The sequence below is a fragment of the Phoca vitulina genome, unplaced genomic scaffold (genome assembly GCF_004348235.1).
Source record: "Phoca vitulina isolate PV1807 unplaced genomic scaffold, GSC_HSeal_1.0 scaffold7, whole genome shotgun sequence".
NCBI classification, from domain to species: domain Eukaryota; kingdom Metazoa; phylum Chordata; class Mammalia; order Carnivora; family Phocidae; genus Phoca; species Phoca vitulina.
In genome coordinates, this window is record NW_022589710.1 from 32,917,633 (window position 1) to 32,938,476 (window position 20,844).

At 33.7% G+C, this 20,844-nt stretch overlaps 1 protein-coding gene and 1 pseudogene across 1 annotated transcript in view; both read right to left on the bottom strand.

Moving 5' to 3' along the window:
* Window positions 1–1,837: 1,837 nt before the first annotated feature.
* CUNH14orf39 (chromosome unknown C14orf39 homolog) overlaps window positions 1,838–20,844 on the bottom strand; it is a 63,566-nt gene continuing 44,559 nt past the window's right edge. Inside the window, exons 13-17 of the mRNA XM_032404609.1 lie at window positions 16,958–17,019; window positions 15,673–15,851; window positions 11,811–11,955; window positions 5,119–5,176; window positions 1,838–2,037 (exon numbers count right to left, since the gene is read on the bottom strand). Coding sequence (XP_032260500.1) covers window positions 1,838–2,037; window positions 5,119–5,176; window positions 11,811–11,955; window positions 15,673–15,851; window positions 16,958–17,019 — 644 coding nt within the window. The remainder of the gene's footprint in view (window positions 2,038–5,118; window positions 5,177–11,810; window positions 11,956–15,672; window positions 15,852–16,957; window positions 17,020–20,844) is intronic.
* On the bottom strand, window positions 13,217–14,594 carry LOC116632673 (annotated as a pseudogene).

Below are 20,844 nucleotides of genomic sequence, written 5' to 3' on the forward strand. Positions count from 1 at the left end.
CTCTCTTTCAAATAAATAAATAAAAAATCTTTAAAACCAGTTTTGACCCTCTTAAAGAACAAACCAATTACAACATTTTCTCCTTCCTCATATATAGCCAATGTCTTTATTATATCAAAACTACCAATTAATTCAATCATAGGGTCAATAAAATACTTGATATAAAAAGAAAAACTCTAGGTTTTTAGCTGAAATTTTCAGCTTTCAACCAGTTGTTGAAGCTTTTATTTTTAAACCACAGTCCGAAGTTTTCTTAAATTCTTTCTCTCATTAGCTGTATCATTTCTCTGACTTCTATCAAGTCTTTGGGAAAGCTTAATTTAATATAATTGTGATATGTTGTAGACACCCTGAAGAAGCAAGAGAGATTCACCCAAAATTTGGCTTGGATATTGAGACTAATGGCACCACAGTAGGGTATGAAAAGGTTTATTACTCATATAATGACGTTTTCTGGAGAGAGCAGGCCAGGACTACCTAGTTTGTCTGAAAATGGCTTGAGAGATCAGAGGAAGGAGACTGGCTTTTTTTATGGTGGTTCGGGGTGGGGCCAGAACAAGAGTTCCTATATATGGCTTGAACTTCCCACTGGTGCTAAAGGTGGGAACACCTGGGCTTTTTTTTTTTTTTTTAAGATTTTATTTATTTACTTGACAGAGAGCACAAGCAGGGGGAGAGGCAGGCAAAGGAAGAAGCAGGCTCCTTGCCTGCCAAGCAAGGAGCCAGATGTGGGACTGGATCCCAGCACCCTAGGATCATGACCTGAATTGAAGGCAGACGCCTAACGGACTGAACCACCAGGCATCCCATGGAACACCTGGGCTTTCTTATCAGCTTGATCAGATGTGGAGCAGAAGGGAAAGAAAATGCAGTGAAGCTTAAAATCTGTCAGCAGTCACACACCAGAATTTGGAATCAGACTCTTTATTACTCGAAAACTCAATGTAACCAATTTAAAAAGCACAAAATACAAAGACATTGAGCAATACGTTTATATAATTTCATCAAAATTTAAACATCTTCATTTAACCTACGTAACTCACAAGCAAATACTGCATATAAAACATGAAGGCCAATTTTCTTGTTAGAAACAGAAAACAAAATTTTAAATGTTCTTCAAAAAAGTTTAAGCAAGAAAATATAACAGTATCATCATTCATACAACGATCTAATTTTCAGAAATTACTCTAGCCCTTCACATGTAATTTCTTTCCATTAAAAATATTAGAATAACTGACAAAATTATAATTTTATTATTTGTTGTATTAGAAGAAAATAACACATTTTATTCACTATCACTAACATGAATTCTGTGAGATTATTATTAAAGCACCACTCTTTATACTGCAACAGTGAAGCATAAGTGAAACAGTAGTTTTAAAAGCATTTTTTAGTAGCTAAAGTACAAAGTACACCTCAGCTAATTCTGCATAGTTACTGCTACAAGGTCTTCTGATGGCCTAAATTTCAGGTTCTTATCAAAACACCTAAAATACTACCAGAATGAAACTTAGGTTCTGGGGAGAAGCAGGCTTAATATTTATAGTAACGATTAATGAAAAAGCATCAAATTCTATTAAGATTAATTCTGCCTAAATATGGCTTGCGAAATCAAAACCAAAATAAACAATAGAAAATGCTTCAAATAAAACAAAATTTGATGACATAGGGTTAATTTTCCTCAATATTTAAATATATAATCAAATAATGTAACTATGGTAACCCATTACTGCTTTAATCAACAAAAGAAAGTAGTCTTCATTTTTAAGTGATAATGTAAATTTATGCCCTAGATGATTACAGAGCAGTTAAATAATTTGAGAAATTAGTAATCAGTTCAAAAAAAAGTAAATTGTGTTGTATTTTGTGAGGAAGATGAAAAACCTTTTACAGAAGAAGGTGTTGAGTTTTGATCCTGTTCAAATGAAAATGGAAAACTAAAATAATCTTTTCCAGTTCCAAATGTATGAGTTGAAGAGTCTGAAGAAAAAGAAAATGTGAAGGCATCTTCTCCTTCTGGTTTCCCAAATAAGTTTCCTGAGGAAGATAAACATTACAATACCATGCTATTCATGTTACATAATTTACATAATCTATTAAATTACATAAACTGCAAACAATAAATAGGGTAACACTGAATCACTTATTAAGCAGATATTTAACTGTATTCCTATGTGCAAAGAACTACGAGAAATCAAATAGATTCAAAGTTACTTTCAAGTAATTTGAACTCAAGCATAATAAGAGCTAGTATATATGGTAGGAAAAGGGGTAAAACACCTCAAATGGAGAGAACAGCACAGAGGCACAGTAACAGGCATGCATAGGAAGTATAAGGATAACAGAATTCAATTCAGCTTGTCAGGAGCACTGAGAAATAATAAAAAGTTATTAAAAGGGTATTAATGAAGATGAGCTTAGAAAGACTGCTGAATGTCCAACTACAGAATCTGGACTTTATTTTATATGTAACAGGAAGCCATTAAAAGTTTTCAAGTGGAGGGGCACCAGGATGGTTCAGTCGGTTAAGCAATGGACTTTTGATTTTGGCTCAGGTCATGATCTCAGGATTGTGAGATCAAGCCCCACCTCCCACTCCACACTGGGTGTAGAGCCTGCTTAAGATTCGCACTCTCCCTTTCCTTCTGCCTCCCACCAAAATAATAAAAAATTTTTTTAAGTTTTCAAGTGGAGATATGACAGGATTTGAACTACTTTATAAGGATTACTAAGGAAAGAATGTGTAGAAATCCTGGAACAGTAGAGCGTCTAGAAGTGGGGATAATAGGAAAGAAATGATGAAAGCTTCATCATATAGTCATAGCAAAGCGAATGGGGAAAGATGCTGGGTCTAAGAGATATTGCAGAAGTCAAACTTAATTCAACTATTATTTATGAGTTACTACAATGTACTGTTTGTGGCATTGTTCAAGGAAATGGACAGAACAGTGAAAAGGCTTCTATAGTTCTAAAAGGAATTTTTTTAAGATTTTATTTTTATTTATTTTAGAGAGAGAGAGAGCGCAAGCTGAGGGGAGGACCAGAGGGGAAGGGAGAGGGAGAAAATCTCAAGCAGACTCCACGCTGAGCATGGAGCCTTATGCGGGCTCCATCTGACGACCCTGAGATCATGACCTGAGCCAAAATCAAGAGTCAGATGCTTAAACAACTGAGCCACCCAGGCGCCCCAAGAGGAATTTTTGAAATCAACTTTACATAAAGAATTATTTGGTTAATGACTCCAAGAACTGCCCCTAAGGAAAAATATTATTTTTCATTCACTATATATGTAAGACTATAAATATTAAAATATTTTTAATACCTTTATTATAATTTTTAATTATTAACAAACTCAAAATACACAGTAATCTAAAAACTTACTTGAAGTCTTTTAAAACACCTGTATTTTTTCCATAAAGAACCAATTCAATTAAGCAGAACAATTTATTTTGTAGCACTTTAAAATTTCATGTATCTTTAAACACCTCAATTATTTCAACCTAAATAAAGCTGAGCCTACCAGCAGTAGGGTGGGTGGATGGAGGGATGGTTAGAAAGACAGATGGACTGACTGATTACCAGATACTTGAGTTCTTCTCTATCCCTTTATTTTTCCATTGACTTCAGTACACATCCATAAGACTTAAACGAAGGAAAATAAATGTAATATAGCTATAGGCTCAGAAAGAACTAAAGGCTTGAATCTGCCTTTGAATAAATGAATTTGATGTTTTTTATTTAATTTCAGAAGAAAAAAAGTTCATATAAAGTCTCCATAAAACTCCTATGTTCATTATAAATAAAATAATAGATTAATGTGCAAGGTGCTGTGGACAATACAAAGGTGAATAAAACAGAATCCCTGTCCCCAAAGACCTGTGATTAGAAAATATTTTTTATATACTGATAAATAACAGACAAAAGAATATTTTAAAGTAGAATAGTGAAGGAGAGATCTTTTTGGGATGAAAAGTTGAAGGGAAATAAAAGGATTTATGGAACCTGGTCTTGGAAGATGGTTAGAAAGAAATGGAAGTTGATTTCAGGAAGAAAAAAGTGGATAAGAAAGTGTGGGCATATTTGGAATGTAGCGAGTTCTTTGGTCTGGCCAAAAGCATACATTATTTTTAAGAGAAAAGGCTTAAAAGGTATGTTAGAACAAGGTTAGATACATCACATTAATAGAATAAAAGAAAATAATCATATAATCCTCTCAATAGATGCAGAAAAAGGATTCAACAAAATTCAACATCCATTCATGATAAAAATTCAACAATTTAGGCATAGAAGGTACATATCTCAACATAATAAAGCCATATATGACAAGCCCACAGGTAACGCTATACTCAATGGTGAAAGGAGAAGAGTTTTCCTTTAAAATCAGGAACAAGACAAGGGTGCCCACTCTTACCACTCCTATTCATAGTACTGGAAGTCCTAGATAGAGCAATCAGGCAAGAAAAAGAAATAAATATATGTATATATATACATATGCACATGTAATGGAATATTACTGAGCTATAAAAAAACAGGAAATCCTGCCATTTATAGTAACACTAATGACATTATGCTAAGTGAAATAAGTCAGACAGAAAGACAAATAATGTATAATCTCACTTGTATGTGGTACTGAAAGAAAGGAAAGGAAGAAAAAAAGAAAAATGTCCACTATTCTATCACCAGAGCCAAAGCAGTACCAAATACAAAATATACTATATTTATACACATATATATTTCTATGTTGAATGAATCAATTAATCATAGGATAAGAGAAGAAAGAAGATCAAATAAAAAGTAAGCACCAGAGATATAGGAGGAAATCTAAAAACTTCAGAAAGAAGATGAGAATAATCAACTATATTGAATGCTACAGAGATAGTGAATATGATAATAAATACAAAATACCCATAATGTTTAATAATTGTTAAGTCACTAGTTGTTATTGGAGAATTTGGTGGAGTAGTGAAAGAAGCTAAATAGCTACAAAAAATAGTGAGTGGTGCAGAAGTAATAGAATTTTAAAAGAATAAACTGAGGGCCTGAGAAAATCAGAGGCAAACTAAATAAAAAGTGAGAAGTTAGCATGTTTTTATATGTAGCAAACTTCAAATCACTTACCAATTTCTTGTTGTGATGAGAGAGGATTTAAATTTCCTGCAGAATAATGTTCATTAAACTGAAAAATAATTTCCATTATTACTCAAGAAATCAGTAAAACAGTATATATGGCATTTATATTTGAATATAAAGCCTAGTTCTTCTAATAAGCATAATTAGAGTAGACAAAATGGCAACATTCTATATAGCACATTACTGTACTTTAAAAAAGAAACGTATCTTTAAAACCTATCATTTGCTTACATTAAAACAAAGCTTATTGATTTGATTCTTGCAATAGATAATATATTAAAAGGTATATATAGTATACTAAAGATAGTCCCTACTTTGGAATATTCATATAACCTAAAATTCTAAATAACTTTTGCTTTATTCTGAAGGTCTTTTACAAAGCAGGTTCTTGGTATTGTTTTCCTGCCTATAAAAGTAAGGAAATATGACAGCTTCATGTCAGTTCAGATCAAGTTTTGCTGCCAAAAGAGTCTGTTTTCTCTGTAAAACAGGTTTTTTTCAAAAAATGGGATCATGACAACAGATTTCTGTCCCTTTTTTTCTCTTAATGCTGCATTATGAGCATCTTCCCATGTCACTATTCTTCCAAAACCAAGATTCTTTTGATGGCATTTTCATATTTTTCCATATGAACATACCATACAGTGTCTATTTTTGTTTGTTTTTATTTAAATTCCAGTTAGTTAACATACAGTGTAATATTAGTTTCAGGTGTACAATTTAGTGATTCAACACGTACATACAACACCCAGTGCTTATTACAAGTGCACTCCTTTATTAATCCATTCCCCCACCCCCTCCCCTCTGGTAACCATCAGTTTGTTCTATATAGTTAAGAATCTGTTTCTTGGTTTGCAATCATTCTTTCACTTTGGACATTGAGGTCACTTCTGTTTCTTTCTAATACAAATTACACTTGAGTAAATACTGTTATGCACAGATTTACATTTTTTTTGACAATTAATAAGGAAAGCTGTTTATCCCAGAGATTTTATAAGTCACTTGAATTTCTTTTTCAGTGATTATCTATTCACCTAAAGAACTTTGTATATGTCTCTATTGAGGTAGTAATTATTATTAATCCACATAAGCTTTTTACATACTAAAGACATTAATTCCTTATATTATTGCAAATATTTTTATATCACATTATCATTTTGCCTTTAAAATTTTTTTAACAGATAAAAATTTTTTATGGAACCAAACTCAAACCCTTTTATTTTCTTTTGGCTCTTCTTCCACTGTTTTAATGCTCAGAGAATCCTTCCTCTTATTAAGATCTAATGAATATTTAACGTTTCAAGACTTTCTAGCCCATAATATTGATCAATTTATCAGTCCTTGTACCATTATCACATTTTGATTGCTCTTGGTTCCCCCTCACCAGTCTTCTTTTCCACAATATTCTTATTATTGTCTGTAGGATCTAAAATACGATTTTATTTGTAAAATAGGTAAATTGTCTTATCTTTTTGTTAGTCTAATGATGAGTTTATAAATTCTGTCAATTTTTTTCAAAGAACCAACTTTGGCTTTGTCAATTTTCTCTATTGCTTTTTTTCTATTTCATTGATTTCTCTTATCTCCCTTATTTTTTCATTCTATTTACTTTGGGTTTACTTTGTTCTTCTTTTTCTAGATTTTTTTTTTTTTAAGATTTTATTTATTTATTTGACACAGAGGGAGAGAGAGCACAGCAGGGGGAGCAGCAGGCAGAGGGAAAGGGAGAAGCAGGCTCTCAGCTGAGTGGGGAGCCCAATGCAGGGCTTGATCCCAGGACCCTGGGACAATGACCTGAGTTGAAGGCAGACGCTTAACGACTGAGCCACCCAGGCACCCCATTTTCTAGATTTTCAAGGTGAAAACTTAGGTCACTGATTTTAGACCTTTCTTCGTTTCTATTAACTGAATTATTTAAAATATTAATTAAATTATTTAAAGCTATGGTTTTATTCTGGTTTTGACAACATTCCTCAATTTTGAAACACTGAATTTTCATAATCACTCATTTCAAAATCTTTTCTAATTTCTCTCATGATTTCTTCTTTGGTTTTTTTTTTTGTTTTTTTGTGTTTTTTTTTTTATTTTATTATGTTATGTTAGTCACCATACAATACATCATTAGTTTTTGATGTGGTGATGTGTTTTTTTTTTTAAAGATTTTATTTATTTGACAGAGAGAGACAAAGCAAGAGAAGGAACACAAGCAGGGGGAGTGGGAAAGGGAGAAGCAGACTCCCTGCTGAACAGGGAGCCTGATGTGGGGCTCAATCCCAGGACCCTGGGATCATGACCTGAGCCGAAGGCAGACGCTTAACGACTGAGCCACCCAGACGCCCCATGATTTCTTCTTTGATCCATGGCCTAATTATTTAGGATTTTCCTTCTATTTTATTGATTTCTAATTTAATTATATTGTGGACAGAGAACATATTTGCTATGATCTCAATCCTTTGAAATTTATTAAGACTCATTTTATGGCCCAGAATATGGTCTTGGTGAATATACCATCAGCGCTTGAAAAGAATATACAGGCATACCTCAGAAATATTACAGGTTTGGTTTCAGACCACCACAAAACTGTGAATACCACAATAAAGCAAGTCAAATGAATTTTTTGGTTTCCCAATGCATATAAAAGTTATGTTTACACTACACTATTAAGTGTGCAATAGCATCATGTCTTAAAAATTGCACATACTTAAATTTAAAAATATTTTATTGCTAAAAACATGCAAACTTTCATCTGAGCTTTCAATGAGTTGTAATCATTGGTCACAAACCACCATAACAAATATAATAATAATGAAAAAACTTGAAATATTGTGAGAATTACCAAAATGGGACACAAAGATACAAAGTAAGCAAATGCTGTTGGGAAAAATGATGCCAGTAGACTTGTTTGGCACAGGGTTGCCACAAACCTTCAATTTATTAAAAAAAAAAAAAAGCAGTATCTGCAAAGTGCAGTAAGACAAGACATGCCTATATAAGCTGTGGAGCTGAGGTTGCTGGATGTGGTTGGTGTTCTATAAATGTCAGTTAGGTCAAGAGGGTTGATGGCAGTGTTCAGATTTTATAGATCTTTATTGATTATGTTGTCTAATTCAATCAAGTGCTGAGAGAAGGGTGCTAAAAATCTCCAATCAAGTTGTGTTTTTTTCTATTTCTCCCTTTAATTCAGTCAATTTTTGTTTCTGTATTTTTTAGTATAGTTGACAGACAATGTTACATTAGTTCTGGGTGTACAACTTAGTGAATTGACAAGTTTATACATGATGTTATGTCCACCACATGTATAGCTACAATCTGTCCCATTACATTGCTATTACAGTATCACTGACTGTATTCCTTATGGTCTGCTTTTCATTTGTTTCTGTATTTTGAAGCTGTTATTAGGCACATACACATTTGTCATTGTTATATCTTTCTTAAGAACTGGCCCTTTTATTTATTACAGAGAACGAGAGAAAGAGAGAGAGAGAGTGAGCAGGGGCCAGAGGGAGAGGGAGAAGCAGGCTCCCCACTAGGCAGGGAGCCCAATGCAGAGCTGGATCCTAAAACCCCAGGATCATGACCTGAGCCAAAGGCAGATGCTTAACCGACTGAACCACCCAGTCGCCCCAGCCCTTTTATTCTTAAGAAATGTCCTTCTTTATCTCTAGCAATATTCTTTGTCTAGAAGATTACCTAAAATGATATAAGTATAACCATTGTGACCTTCTTACAGTTTTTATGATATATCTTTTTCCATCCACTTACTTTTTTTTTCTTTCAAGATTTTATTTAAATTGTAGTTAGTTAACATACAGTGTAGTATTAGTTTCAGGGGTAGAATTTACTGCTTCATGACTTGCATATGACACCCAGTGCTCATTATATCAAGTGTCCTCCTTAATACCCATCACCCATTTACCCCATCCCCCCACCCACCTCCTCTCTAGCAACCCTCAGTTTGTTCCCAATTGTTAAGAGTCTCTTATGGTTTGCCTCTCTCTCTGTTTTCATCTTACTTTATTTTTCCTTCCTTTCCCCTATGTTCATCTGTTTTGTTTCTTAAATTCCATATATGAGTGAAATCATATGGTATTTGTCTTTCTCTGACTGACACATTTCGCTTAGCATAATACCCTCTAGTTCCATCCATGTCATTGCACATGGCAAGAGTTCATTCTTTTTGGTGGCTGAGTAATATTCCAGTGTGGTTTTTGTGTGTGTGTGTGTATCATGTCATCTGCAAACAGTGGAAGTTTGATGGCTATTAAGGAGGGCACTTATTGTGATGAGCACTGAGTGTTGTATGTAAGTGATGAATCACTAAATTCTACCCTGAACCTAATATTACACTGTATGTTAACTAACTGGAATTTAAACAAAAACTTGAAAAAAGAAAAAATAAATAAAATGTGTTTCTTGTTGATAGCTTATAGTAGGGTCATTTTTTTGATCTGCTCTTATAATCTCCACCTTTAATGGAGTGTTTAGTCCATTTATAGTTAATGTGATTATTAAAAGTTTTCATATTTGGGTCTAACATTTTACTATTTGTTTTATGTTTGCTCTCTCTGTGTTTTGTTATTCTATTACTTCTCTGCTTTATTTTGGGTTAATTTTTATTTTTTAGGATTCCATCTTAATTTATTGCCAATCTTATTTTTGAACATTTTCTTGATTATTCTTGACCAGGAAACTTAGTAATTATCTGTCAATCTCATTCCCCACCCCAACACTACAAAGCAAAACAAAACAAAAAATTAAAGATAAACCATCTTGCCATAATTCCAATTAGATTAGAATTGAATTACATTTATAAATTATTTTGGGAAGAAATACATATTTACAATATTTTATTCCTATGTAGCTATTCCATAAGTCTCTCTATATACTCAATAATTTTTGTCAGTAGTTTTTGTGGTCTTCTTTATCCAAATGTACATGTTTCCTGTTAAGGTTACATACATGTATTTTGCATTAATGTTAATATTGCAGTGACAATTATCTAATTTTATTCTACTTTTTTATGCCTAGCACACACCTTCTGGAAATTTTTTTGAAATAAGCATTGAGATAAAAATTGAGACAAAGTTGAAGACATGAAATACTATAAAATGTATTGTACTATATCATCCATCAATAAACTTATAATTTCAACAATTTAATATAATGGGGGGTATAGGAATAAAATATTCTAATCCACATAAAACTGGCTAAATGTGACTAATTTAAATGAGCAACAATATAATACTTATTATAATAACATATTTTAGTATTAAGTGGTTAGAATTTTTCTAAGGCTTTATGCATATAAACTCATTTAATATCCATAAAACCAATGGCAAAAACTCTTTTTTGTTTTAAAGATTTTATCTAGGGGTGCCTGGGTGGCTCAGTCATTAAGCATCTGCCTTCGGCTCAGGTCATGATCCCAGGGTCCAGGGATCGAGCCCCACATTGGGCTCTCTGCTCAGTGGGAGGCCTGCTTCTCCCTCTCCCTCTCCCCCTGCTTGTGATCCCTCTCTCGCTGTGTCTCTCTCTGTCAAATAAATAAATAAAATCTTTTTTAAAAAAATAAATAAAATAAATATTTTATCTATTTGTCAGAGAGAAAGAGAGCGCACAGCAGGGGAAGCGGTAGGCAGAGGGAGAAGCAGGCGCCTCGCCTAGCAAGGAGCCCCATGCGGGACTCCATCCCAGCTCATGACCTGAGCTGAAGGCAGATGCTCAACTGACCGAGCCACCCAGGCGCCCCACAATGGCAAAAATTCTTGTTTCCATTTTACAGATGAGAAACAGGGAGCTATGTACTCAAAATGCTACCTCCAGTACACACTCAACCAGTGTGGCATCAGAGTCTGGTCTTAACTGCTACACTGTGCTGTCTCTACTGATCAAATAAAGCATATCTTAATTTTCAGTTTCAATTGCCAAATAACAGAAATAAGCACCTTACTGTTCTATCACTGAATAGCAGAAATCACTATTTGGAGAAAACTAGGTCTTTTAAAATTAACCGATAATGTTGCTACATACACATATGTAAATAAAAAGACCAACTAATAACCTGGAGAATTTTCACACTGAGAAATGAAAAGTTTGTTTAGAAGTTAGGCACATGAACTATGAAGCCAAATCAATTTTGAACTGCCTTTAACTGCAATTTAAATCATCCCTATCCTGAGATTCTTTTTTTTATAAACAGTTATCAACTGAGGGCACCTGAAATTGAAAACAAAAACATAATGGGGGAACTGTGCTACATTATCAATACTCAGAATCTTTTTAAAAAATTGCCTCTGCTTTGTACTCTGCTCCAAGACAGTTTGATACTAAAGAATTAAAATTACTTGAGGGGCACCTGGGCCGCTCAACTGGTTAAGCTTCCAACTCTTCATTTTCACTCTGATCATGATCTCAGGGTGTTGAGATGGAGCCCCAAGTCGAGCTCTGCACTCAGTGGTGAGTCTACTTAAGATTCTCTCTCTCCCTCTGCTCCTTCCCCTGCTCGCTCACTTGCTCACTCTCTCTCAAATAAATACATCTTAAAAAAAAAATTCTTTCTCCCTCTGTCCCTCCCCACCCCTGCTTGCATGCATGAGTGCATGTGTGTTCTCTCTTAAAAAAATTACTTGAGGTTCCAGTGTACAGTTTTTTAGAAATAAAACTTTAGCTTCTCATATTACCTGATCTGATGAGATTTCTGAATCAAATATAGTAGAATCAAATAAATTCAATCCAGGAGATCTAGAAGTATAATTTGTAAGAAAAGAAAATCCAGGGGATTCCTTTTGTGTTTGAGCTTCAGGCATTATATTTCTATTTCTGTTACAAAGAAATAATAATAAAAATGTTAAAAATAAAAAAATAAAAAAATGTTAAAAATATATTACTAAATATTGCAGACTGCTAAACAATAGCACAGAAGTAAGAATTAGCACAGTAGGGAAAGGGAGAGAATAGTTATTGAAGTGAAAAACCTCTTAAGAAAAAGATGGTTTGAGGTGGAAAATAATGTTAAAGTAGAACAATCAATTATGGAATAATAATGAATTCCAACTGAGAATATTCTGTCTGGCTCTATTCTAGGTATTTCCACTGGCATTAACTTACTTATTCCTCACAATAAACCTATGAAATAGGTACTATTATTACCACCTCCATTTTACAGAAGAAAATTTTGAAGCATAGAAAGGTTAAATGACTTTCTCCAAGAAATGTAAGTGCCAGAGTTGGGATTTGAATTCAGCTATCCAGATTCAAAGTCCCAGCTTTTAACTTTGAGGCTATACTGTCTCCAAGATCTTGAAAGACAAGTATAAGATTTTAGTCTTGATGAGGAGGCAGCCATTACATATTGTTGCATAAGGAAGTTAAACTATAAAATGATTTGGGAAAAATAATTAGAGAGCACAGTGGTTAAATGAATTCTGGAGGTAGAGCTGCCTGTATTTTTTTTCTTTCAAACATCCATGTCTTGGCTTTAATACTGTGCATATTGGCCTCTATGGCACTACAAGTAAACATGAAAATAGTTCCCATTTCCATGCACAAGTATTCAGCTACTACACCATTTAAAATTAGTATGGACAAGGAAACCTTTGCAATAATTAATATCCATTTGGATAACTACAATTAAATGAATATTAAATCAACCAAGAAATAGGCTATGTTCAACATGCTCTAGATGTTAGGGTGTAATATTCAATGTTATTTAAAACTTAATTTTCTTTTTTTCTTTAAAGGGACATCTTTTCTATATGTGGGTGCTCAAATGAAAACTGAGGAATGCATTCTTTGACCATAGGAGCAAAATTCAGACAAAAGAGAGTGCTTGCCTCCTCCTCTGAAAGAATACATTTGCTCTTTATCTCTCTTTCCAGGCATCATTTCCCATATTATTAATGAAAATGCTTACAGGTACCAACCCCAAAATTCTGTCTTCAAGGGTAAGTTATAAATTTAAAAAAGAGTGGTTCATTATATAAAAAAGTCAAATTCCAGCAAAAACTAATGCTAAAAATGACATTAAATTTCTTAGCATCCACGTAATATATTTTCATGAGTTTTCTATTATGTGCAGATTTATTTTCCTTAAGAAGTAAAATGAAGTTTGAATAGTACAGTCTGTGTTGTGGTGACATCAGCAACTGCCAGTTCTTGCTCATCAACGAGTCCCAATTCTTTCAATGTCTTGGAGAGATTTGGCCTTGTTCGTTCTTCAATAGAGGTTACTGACTGTAAGTAAAGTGTTCTATTTTTTTCCCTCTAATGTGGCTGTGATGGCTGGAGATTTCATCTGCAGAGAAGCACTTGGTTAAATAATCCAAAACCTCCTGCAGTTTAGTGGATGGAGAAAACTGAATATTTTGAGGAAGCTGGCTACAAGCTGGGCAGTTTTCCTTTCTCTCTGCTTCAAATGTGTACGTTTATAGTCCATCTACATCACTGAATACCAAGTATAAGAGGAATATATGTACTTGTGGCTATTTTAAAAACCTCAGTGACACATACAGCTGCAATAACTGCATTTGTAGAAGCTACTGCAGGAATGATTCGTTTTACTACACCTTGAGTGAGTCTATAGGTAACACCCCTAGTATTATATTGTGATGCTCTCTCCACGGACTTTTGGAAAATCCACTGAATATGATCAGGATCATTTACATCTAATGGACTCCTTCTCCAAAAGCTGCTCCTTAGGCCACTGCAGTATCCTTACATACTCAGTACAGTGTTCTGGTAGCCTGGGCATAGACGCAATGGTGCACACGGGAAAATTAATCTGTGGAGGATAGTTTTAGTGTGCATTCAATACAAGCAGTCATTCCAGGCAGAATCACTTGGGCATTTCCTTTAAAACCTTCTGTCCCATCTATCAAAGGAACAATGGAGCTTGGATCTAATACACCATCTTCATAATTTAGAAGAGATATCAGCATGCCATTTATCCATCTTCTGGCTACGATAGAGTCCAGTCCACATACAATTATATGAAATTGTCGATAGAAAGTGTCATTAAAATCCTGAAATCTTGTTGAAATGTGGAACTACATTGCAGTTAGGAACTCTGTCATTTAGAAATTCTGCAGCAACTTCAGCCTTAGGTCTTCCAACATCTTTAGGCCTATATAAAAACTGCCTATTTAGATTGGAAACATCTATAGTGTCCATGTCTATAACATAAATCTAAAACCAGACAATGCCAGATTTTTTAGGAACTCACATCCTAAGCTGCCAGCTCCAATGACCAGAACTTTACATGTATCTAACAAAAACTGGAGAGATTCAGTGCTCAGTTCGAAATCAGGGTGTGTGAAGGGTCCAGATCGCTCGAGGAACTTCTTTACATGGTTCCAGCGAACTTCTCAGTCTCCAGTGTTCCCACACCCAACATCAACAGCCATTTTCTCAGCCAGCAGCTCCTCTATTCTCCTTCTTTTCTTCTCCGGCTCCTCGCCATCTGCCATATTGTCTCCCAAGCTGCCTGCATTTGAATCTCAACTCTATCACTGACAAGTTTTATCACCTGGGATTCTGTTTCCTCTTCTATAAAATAAGCATAATAATGTATTTACATCTCATAAAGTTGTGACTATTAAATGAGCAATATTTATAAAGTGTTTAGACACAGTTAATGCTATTGTCAAATAAGATAGAAATCTGAAAATACTTCCATAACTGTCTCCATTGACCATCAATGAGTCACTTAACTTTACAGATCAATTTTCTCATCCATAAACGAGGTTTTAGCATATGGCTGCCATATCCTTTTACAGTTCTCATATTTGATGATGAGTTCCACTTTGAATATACTGTGTGAGTCAACAGCGTGACTTTAATATATAAAACTCTTACTATCAATTTAAAATACAGAAGTAGAACATGGGTGAGAGAAATTTGAAGTGGAATCTGTTTGACATATGTTTTAAAAGAATCTTAAAGTTTGTAGTTTAAAAAGGGATTAAACTAAACAAAAAGGTTAAATGCAGCCTATTCTCTTGGCTGTAAACTACGAATCTGTGGTTTCCAAAGTTAAATAATCATGTTAAGAGATATTTCTGCCTACCAAGGTTACTTAACAGATGGCAATTCTTGCTTTAGACACTACAACATAAGGAAAAATGACAGCTGGAACATTATTCAATGATGCCCACAATCTACCATACATGATAGTAGCTTTTTAGCTTGACATTTAATATTTTTCCATACATTTTTTATCCTTTGGAAAATCTTAAATGTATGTACTATTACACTGGATAAGTACTCAGAATCTATACCATCTTCAGCTGAATGCTGTAGGAAAAATGGGGAAGAGGTTCTATGAAACAAGAATGGTAGAATGTTAATAATTGTTTAAACAGGATACTAGGTACATGGGAGGTTCATTACACTAGTCTCTCTCCTTTGTGTATTTGAAATATTCCATAATAAAACCTTTTTAAAGTTACAGGAACTAGACATTTTACTATTCCTATTAATTATTTATAAAATATTGGCTCAATATATATAGATTTCTTTAATGATAATTATTAATTAAAATCCTACATTTCAAAAGAAGGGGTTTTAGGAAACAATAATTTCTCCAAAGGTTCAGGTGTTTTCACAGCTTCAGGGGTTCTTAAAAATAAAGGAATTTCAGGAGTTTGTAGAAAATTCTCAGCCTTTTCTTCTACTTCATCACTATTATTTTCTATTGGTTTCCCAAAATGTTCTGCACATATAACCTGCAAATTCAAAATAATAGAAAACTATAAAAATGAATGTTATTTTTTAAAAAGGTTATTACATTAACAAATTCACATATGTAAAAATGTGTGAGGAAGAACACCATATTAATCTATGATGTTATCATTTCATAGACAAAATAAGTAAAATAAGAATAACTGATGAAAGTGATACCAAAATATAATTGTGCAAAATATGGAAAAATAATTATTTTTAATTTTCTAATTTTTCTTTTCTTCCCAGCTCTACCTCCCTTACCTCTACCTGAAAAAGGAAAGGATAACCAGAACATACTCAAATTGATGAAGAAAAATGGTTAGGAATGATTTTTTTTAAATTTCCACATCATGTGCTGGCTCAGGAATTATATATGACACAGGAAGGAAAAAGTGATTTAATTCTAAGAAACCTTATTCTCATTGGCTGTGTTCTTTGTACATTTTTGTCCTTAAAAATTCATTACACTACTTTCTCTGCAAAGGTTGAGAGCATGAATACTAATTTTCCTTTATATCATTTTGTAGGGTAAGAATATGATTTCTCAAATATGTTTGCTATACTAAATCCTATTTCAAAAATAATTTGGGTCTCTCCACCAAAAAAATTCAGAATGTTCTTTTTACCTGTTTTTCTTGAGCAGAATTCTACTATGTCATTTGTCTTGTTTTAACCCTTAGTAGCTACCTTAGTAAAGCCAATAAACATTGTCTACATCTATCATTAAAATTTTCCACTATTAAAATATATTTTGAAAATATTTTTGTGGCAACCACTGGTCTTGAACTGCCTTAGAAAATCATTCAATTTTACCAAACAAAATTGTTTTCTTCAGTTGTGATTTAGTTGTGGCATCAATATATATAGTCAATTATTAATGACAACTCTTTTTGTATATTTTCCTGTAAACTTTTTGTGGCTTCATTTTTTAATCTAAAACTCTTCTAAGGAATAGAAGATTTAACACCACAGGAACTTGATTACTAACCTAAAACACCTAGACCTCACATATATAATCTTCATTAAATTTAATCTGAAATTAAAGTGGAAACAATATTTTAAATTGGAATATTTTGCTTAGAAATTAGAAATCAAACATTTGACTTACTTGTGAAGTACATTTTGATTCTCTCAATTGTCTTACTGTACCTTTATCTTCACACTCAGCATCTGTTTGTTATAGGAGAACAAACTGTTTTTTCTTTTGGCAATTTAATTGTAAATAAAACATACAAACAATAAGAAATTACCAATATTTAATTGTTTTTGACCTACAAAAATAGCAATTTCATACAGTTTAACCCAATCCATACAGATAAGAGAATAAAACCCATATGAACAGTTTAACAAAGAAAATTATAGAGAATACCCATGTAACCATCACCCAGGTAAAGAAACAGAACATCATACATACTCCAAAAGGCCCCATATTCCTCATATCATCCCCTTCAGAGGTAATCACTTTCCTGACTTCTGTAAGGATTATTTCCTTGATTTGCTTTCTATAGTTTTATCACCTAAGTAATACAGTTTATTTTACCTGTTTTAAAACGTTGTATGATAAAATGGTAATATAGGTGTTCTTTGTCTTGCTTTTTTTGTTCAGCATATGCTTGTGAAATTCATCTGTATTGTTTCATATAGATATAATTTGCTTACTTGTATGGATGTAAAGTATTCCATTGTACAAACACAACATAATATACCTATCTATTCTACTAGCAAATGGGCATTTGGGGTGTTTCTACTTGGGGACTATTACAAACAGTAATGATATGAACATGCCTTTACATATATACTTGTACGTATGTACTTGTATTTCGCCAGGTATATACCTAGGAGTGGAATTATGAGGTATAGAGTATGTATATCTTTCATTTTACCAAATTTTAAACTATTTTCCAAAGTTTAGTTTCCAAACTATCAATTTTTGTTGTGGTACCTAGCCATCCCAAGTTACCTTAGGAACTCATTCAATTTCACCAGACAAAACTACTAGCTCTAATTATAATTTAGATATGGTCTCAATATATAGTCATTTATAAATGAGTTTCCCCCAATAGTTGTGAGAGTTCTTATCATCCTATATTCTCATTAATACTTAGTATTGTCAGACTTTCTGAATTTGCTTATCTGTTGGATGTGTAATAGTTCACTGTGGCTTTATTTTTCAGTTTCCTAATTTGCTGAGCATCTTTTCAAATGTTTATTTACCACATGAGTTTCTCTATTTGAAGTGCCTATTTGCATATTTTGCACATATTTCTAATTGGGTTGTCTGTCTTATTATTCTTGGTTTGTAGAAGTTCTTTGTACAATTTTGGAAACCAGTCCTTTGACAGTTTTCTGTGTTAAAAATATATCCTCTTGTCTTCCATTCTTTTTTTTTTTTTTAAGGTTTTTATTTATTTGAGAGAGAGAGAGAGAAAGAGAGCGCATAAGTAGGCAGAGTGGCAGGCGAAGGAAGAGGGAGAAGCAGACTCCCTGCTAAGCAGGGAGCCTAACTCAGGACTTGATCCCAGGACCCTGAGATCATGACCTGAGCTGAGGGCAGATGCTTAACAGAATGAGTCACCCAGGTGCCCCTTCCATTCTTTTTATAATGTCTTCTGATGAACAGAAATTCTTAAGTTTAATATAGCCAAATTTATCAACCTTTCTGATTGGGCTTTTTAATTCTTATTTAAGAAATTCTTTCCTACCTTGAATAGATGTTTTTCTATTTGATCATCTGAAAGCTTTATAGTTTAGCCTTTTGCAGTTAAGTCACAACTATTATTTTCACCACATATTAACTTCCTCAAAAGACAGGCTTGGAGATTGTTGAAGAGAGTCCTTTTTTTCTTCTAAGATAATTACATGCCTTTTTGGATATGAAGCCTTAACATATATGCTGAACAGCAGCTAGACTGTGCCAGATATATGCATTTCCCCACATATCTGTATTAGGGGTGCATTGTTCCTAGAGATCAGCCATTCTTCCCTTGTCTCACACTCAGTCAGCTTAGTATATATAGAGGATTATAAACAGGTGGAACAAATCACAGAAAGGTTCCCCTTTCTCTACATCCTCACCAAAACCTGTTGTTCCCTGTGTTGTTAATTTTAGCCATTCTGACAGGTGTGAAATGATATCTCATTGTACTTTGATTTGTATTTCCCTGATGATGAGTGATGCTGAGCATCTTTTCATGTGTCTGTATGTCTTCTTTGGAAAAATGTCTATTCGTGTCTTCTTCCTATTTTTTAATTGGATTATTTGTTTTGGGGGTGTTGAGTTTTATAAGTTCTTTACATATTTTGGATACTAACCCTTTATCAGATAATGTCATTTGCAAATATCTTCTCCCATTCCGTAGGTTGCCTTTCAGTTTTGTTGACTGTGCAGAAGCTTTTTATTTTGATGAAATCTCAATAGTTCATTTTTGCTTTTGTTTCCTTTGCCTCAGGAGATGTATCTAGTAAGAAGTTGCTACGGCCAATGTCAAAGAGGTTACTGCCTGTGTTTTCCTCTAGGATTTTAATGGTTTCCTGTCTTACATTTAGGTCTTTCATCTATTTGAATTTATTTTTATGTATGGTGTAAGAAAATAGTCCAGTTTCATTCTTTTGCATGTGGCTGTTCTCCCAACATCATTTCTTGAAGAGACCGTCTTCTTTCCATTGGATAGTCTTTCTTGCTTTGTCAAAGATTAGTTGACCATAGAGTTGTGGGTCCATTTCTGGGTTTTCTGTGCTGTTCCATTGATCTATGTGTTTTTTTTTTTTTTTTTAAGATTTTTTTATTTATTTGAGAGCGAGAGAGCAAGCGAGCGATAAGCAGAGGGAGAAGCAGGCTCTCCGCTGAGCAGGGAGCCTGACTCGGGGCTCGATCCCGGGACTCCAGGATCATGACCCAAGTCAAAGGCAGCCGCTTAACCAACTGAGCCACCCAGGCACCCCTATGTGTCTGTTTTTATGCCAGTATCATACCGTTTGATCACTGCAGCTTTGTAATATAACTTGAAGTCTGGAACTGTGATGCCTCCAGCTTTGTTTTTCAAGGTTGCTTTGGCTATTCAGGGTCTTTTGTGGTTCCATACAAATTTTCAAATTGTTTGTTCTAGCTCTGTGAAAAATGCTGTTGTTATTTTGATAGGGATTGCATCATACGTGTAGATTACTTTAGGTAATATAGATAATTTTAACAGTATTTGTTCTTCCAATCCATGAGCATGGAATGTTTCTCCATTTCATCTTCATTTCTTTTATCAGTGTTTTGTAGTTTTCAGAGTATGGGTCTTTCATCTCTTTGGTTAGGTTTATTCCTGGGTATCTTACGGTTTTTGGTGCAATTGTAAATGGGATTTATTCCTTAATTTCTCTTTCAGCTGCTTCATTATTGGCATATAGAAATGAAACAGATTTCTGTATATTGAATTTGTATACTGCAACTTTATTGAATTCATGTTATCTGTTCTAGCAGTTTTTTGGTAGAGTCTTTCAGGTTTTCTATATATAGTATCATGTCATCTACAAATAGTGAAAGTTTTACTTCTTCCCCACTGATCTGGCTGCCTTTTATTTCTTTTTGTTGTCTGATTGCTGTGGCTAGGATTTGCAGTATTATGTTGGATAAAAGTGGTGAGAGTGGACATCCCTATCTTGTTCCTGACCATAGAGGAAAAGGTCTCAGTTTTTCCCCAATGAGGATGATTTCAGTTGTGGGTTTTTTTGTGTATGGACTTTATTGTGTTGAGGTATGTTCCCTCTAAACCTACTTTATTGAGGGTTTTTATCATGAATGGATGTACTTTTTCAAATGCTTTTTCTGCATCTATTAAAAGGATCGTATGGTTCTTATCCTTTCTTTTATTAATGTGATGTATCATGTTGATTGATTTGTGAATACTGAACCACCTTTGCAACCCAGGAATAAATCCCACTTGATAGTGGTGAACGGTTCTTTTAATGTACTGTTGGATTTGGTTTGCTAGTATTTTGCATCCATGTTCA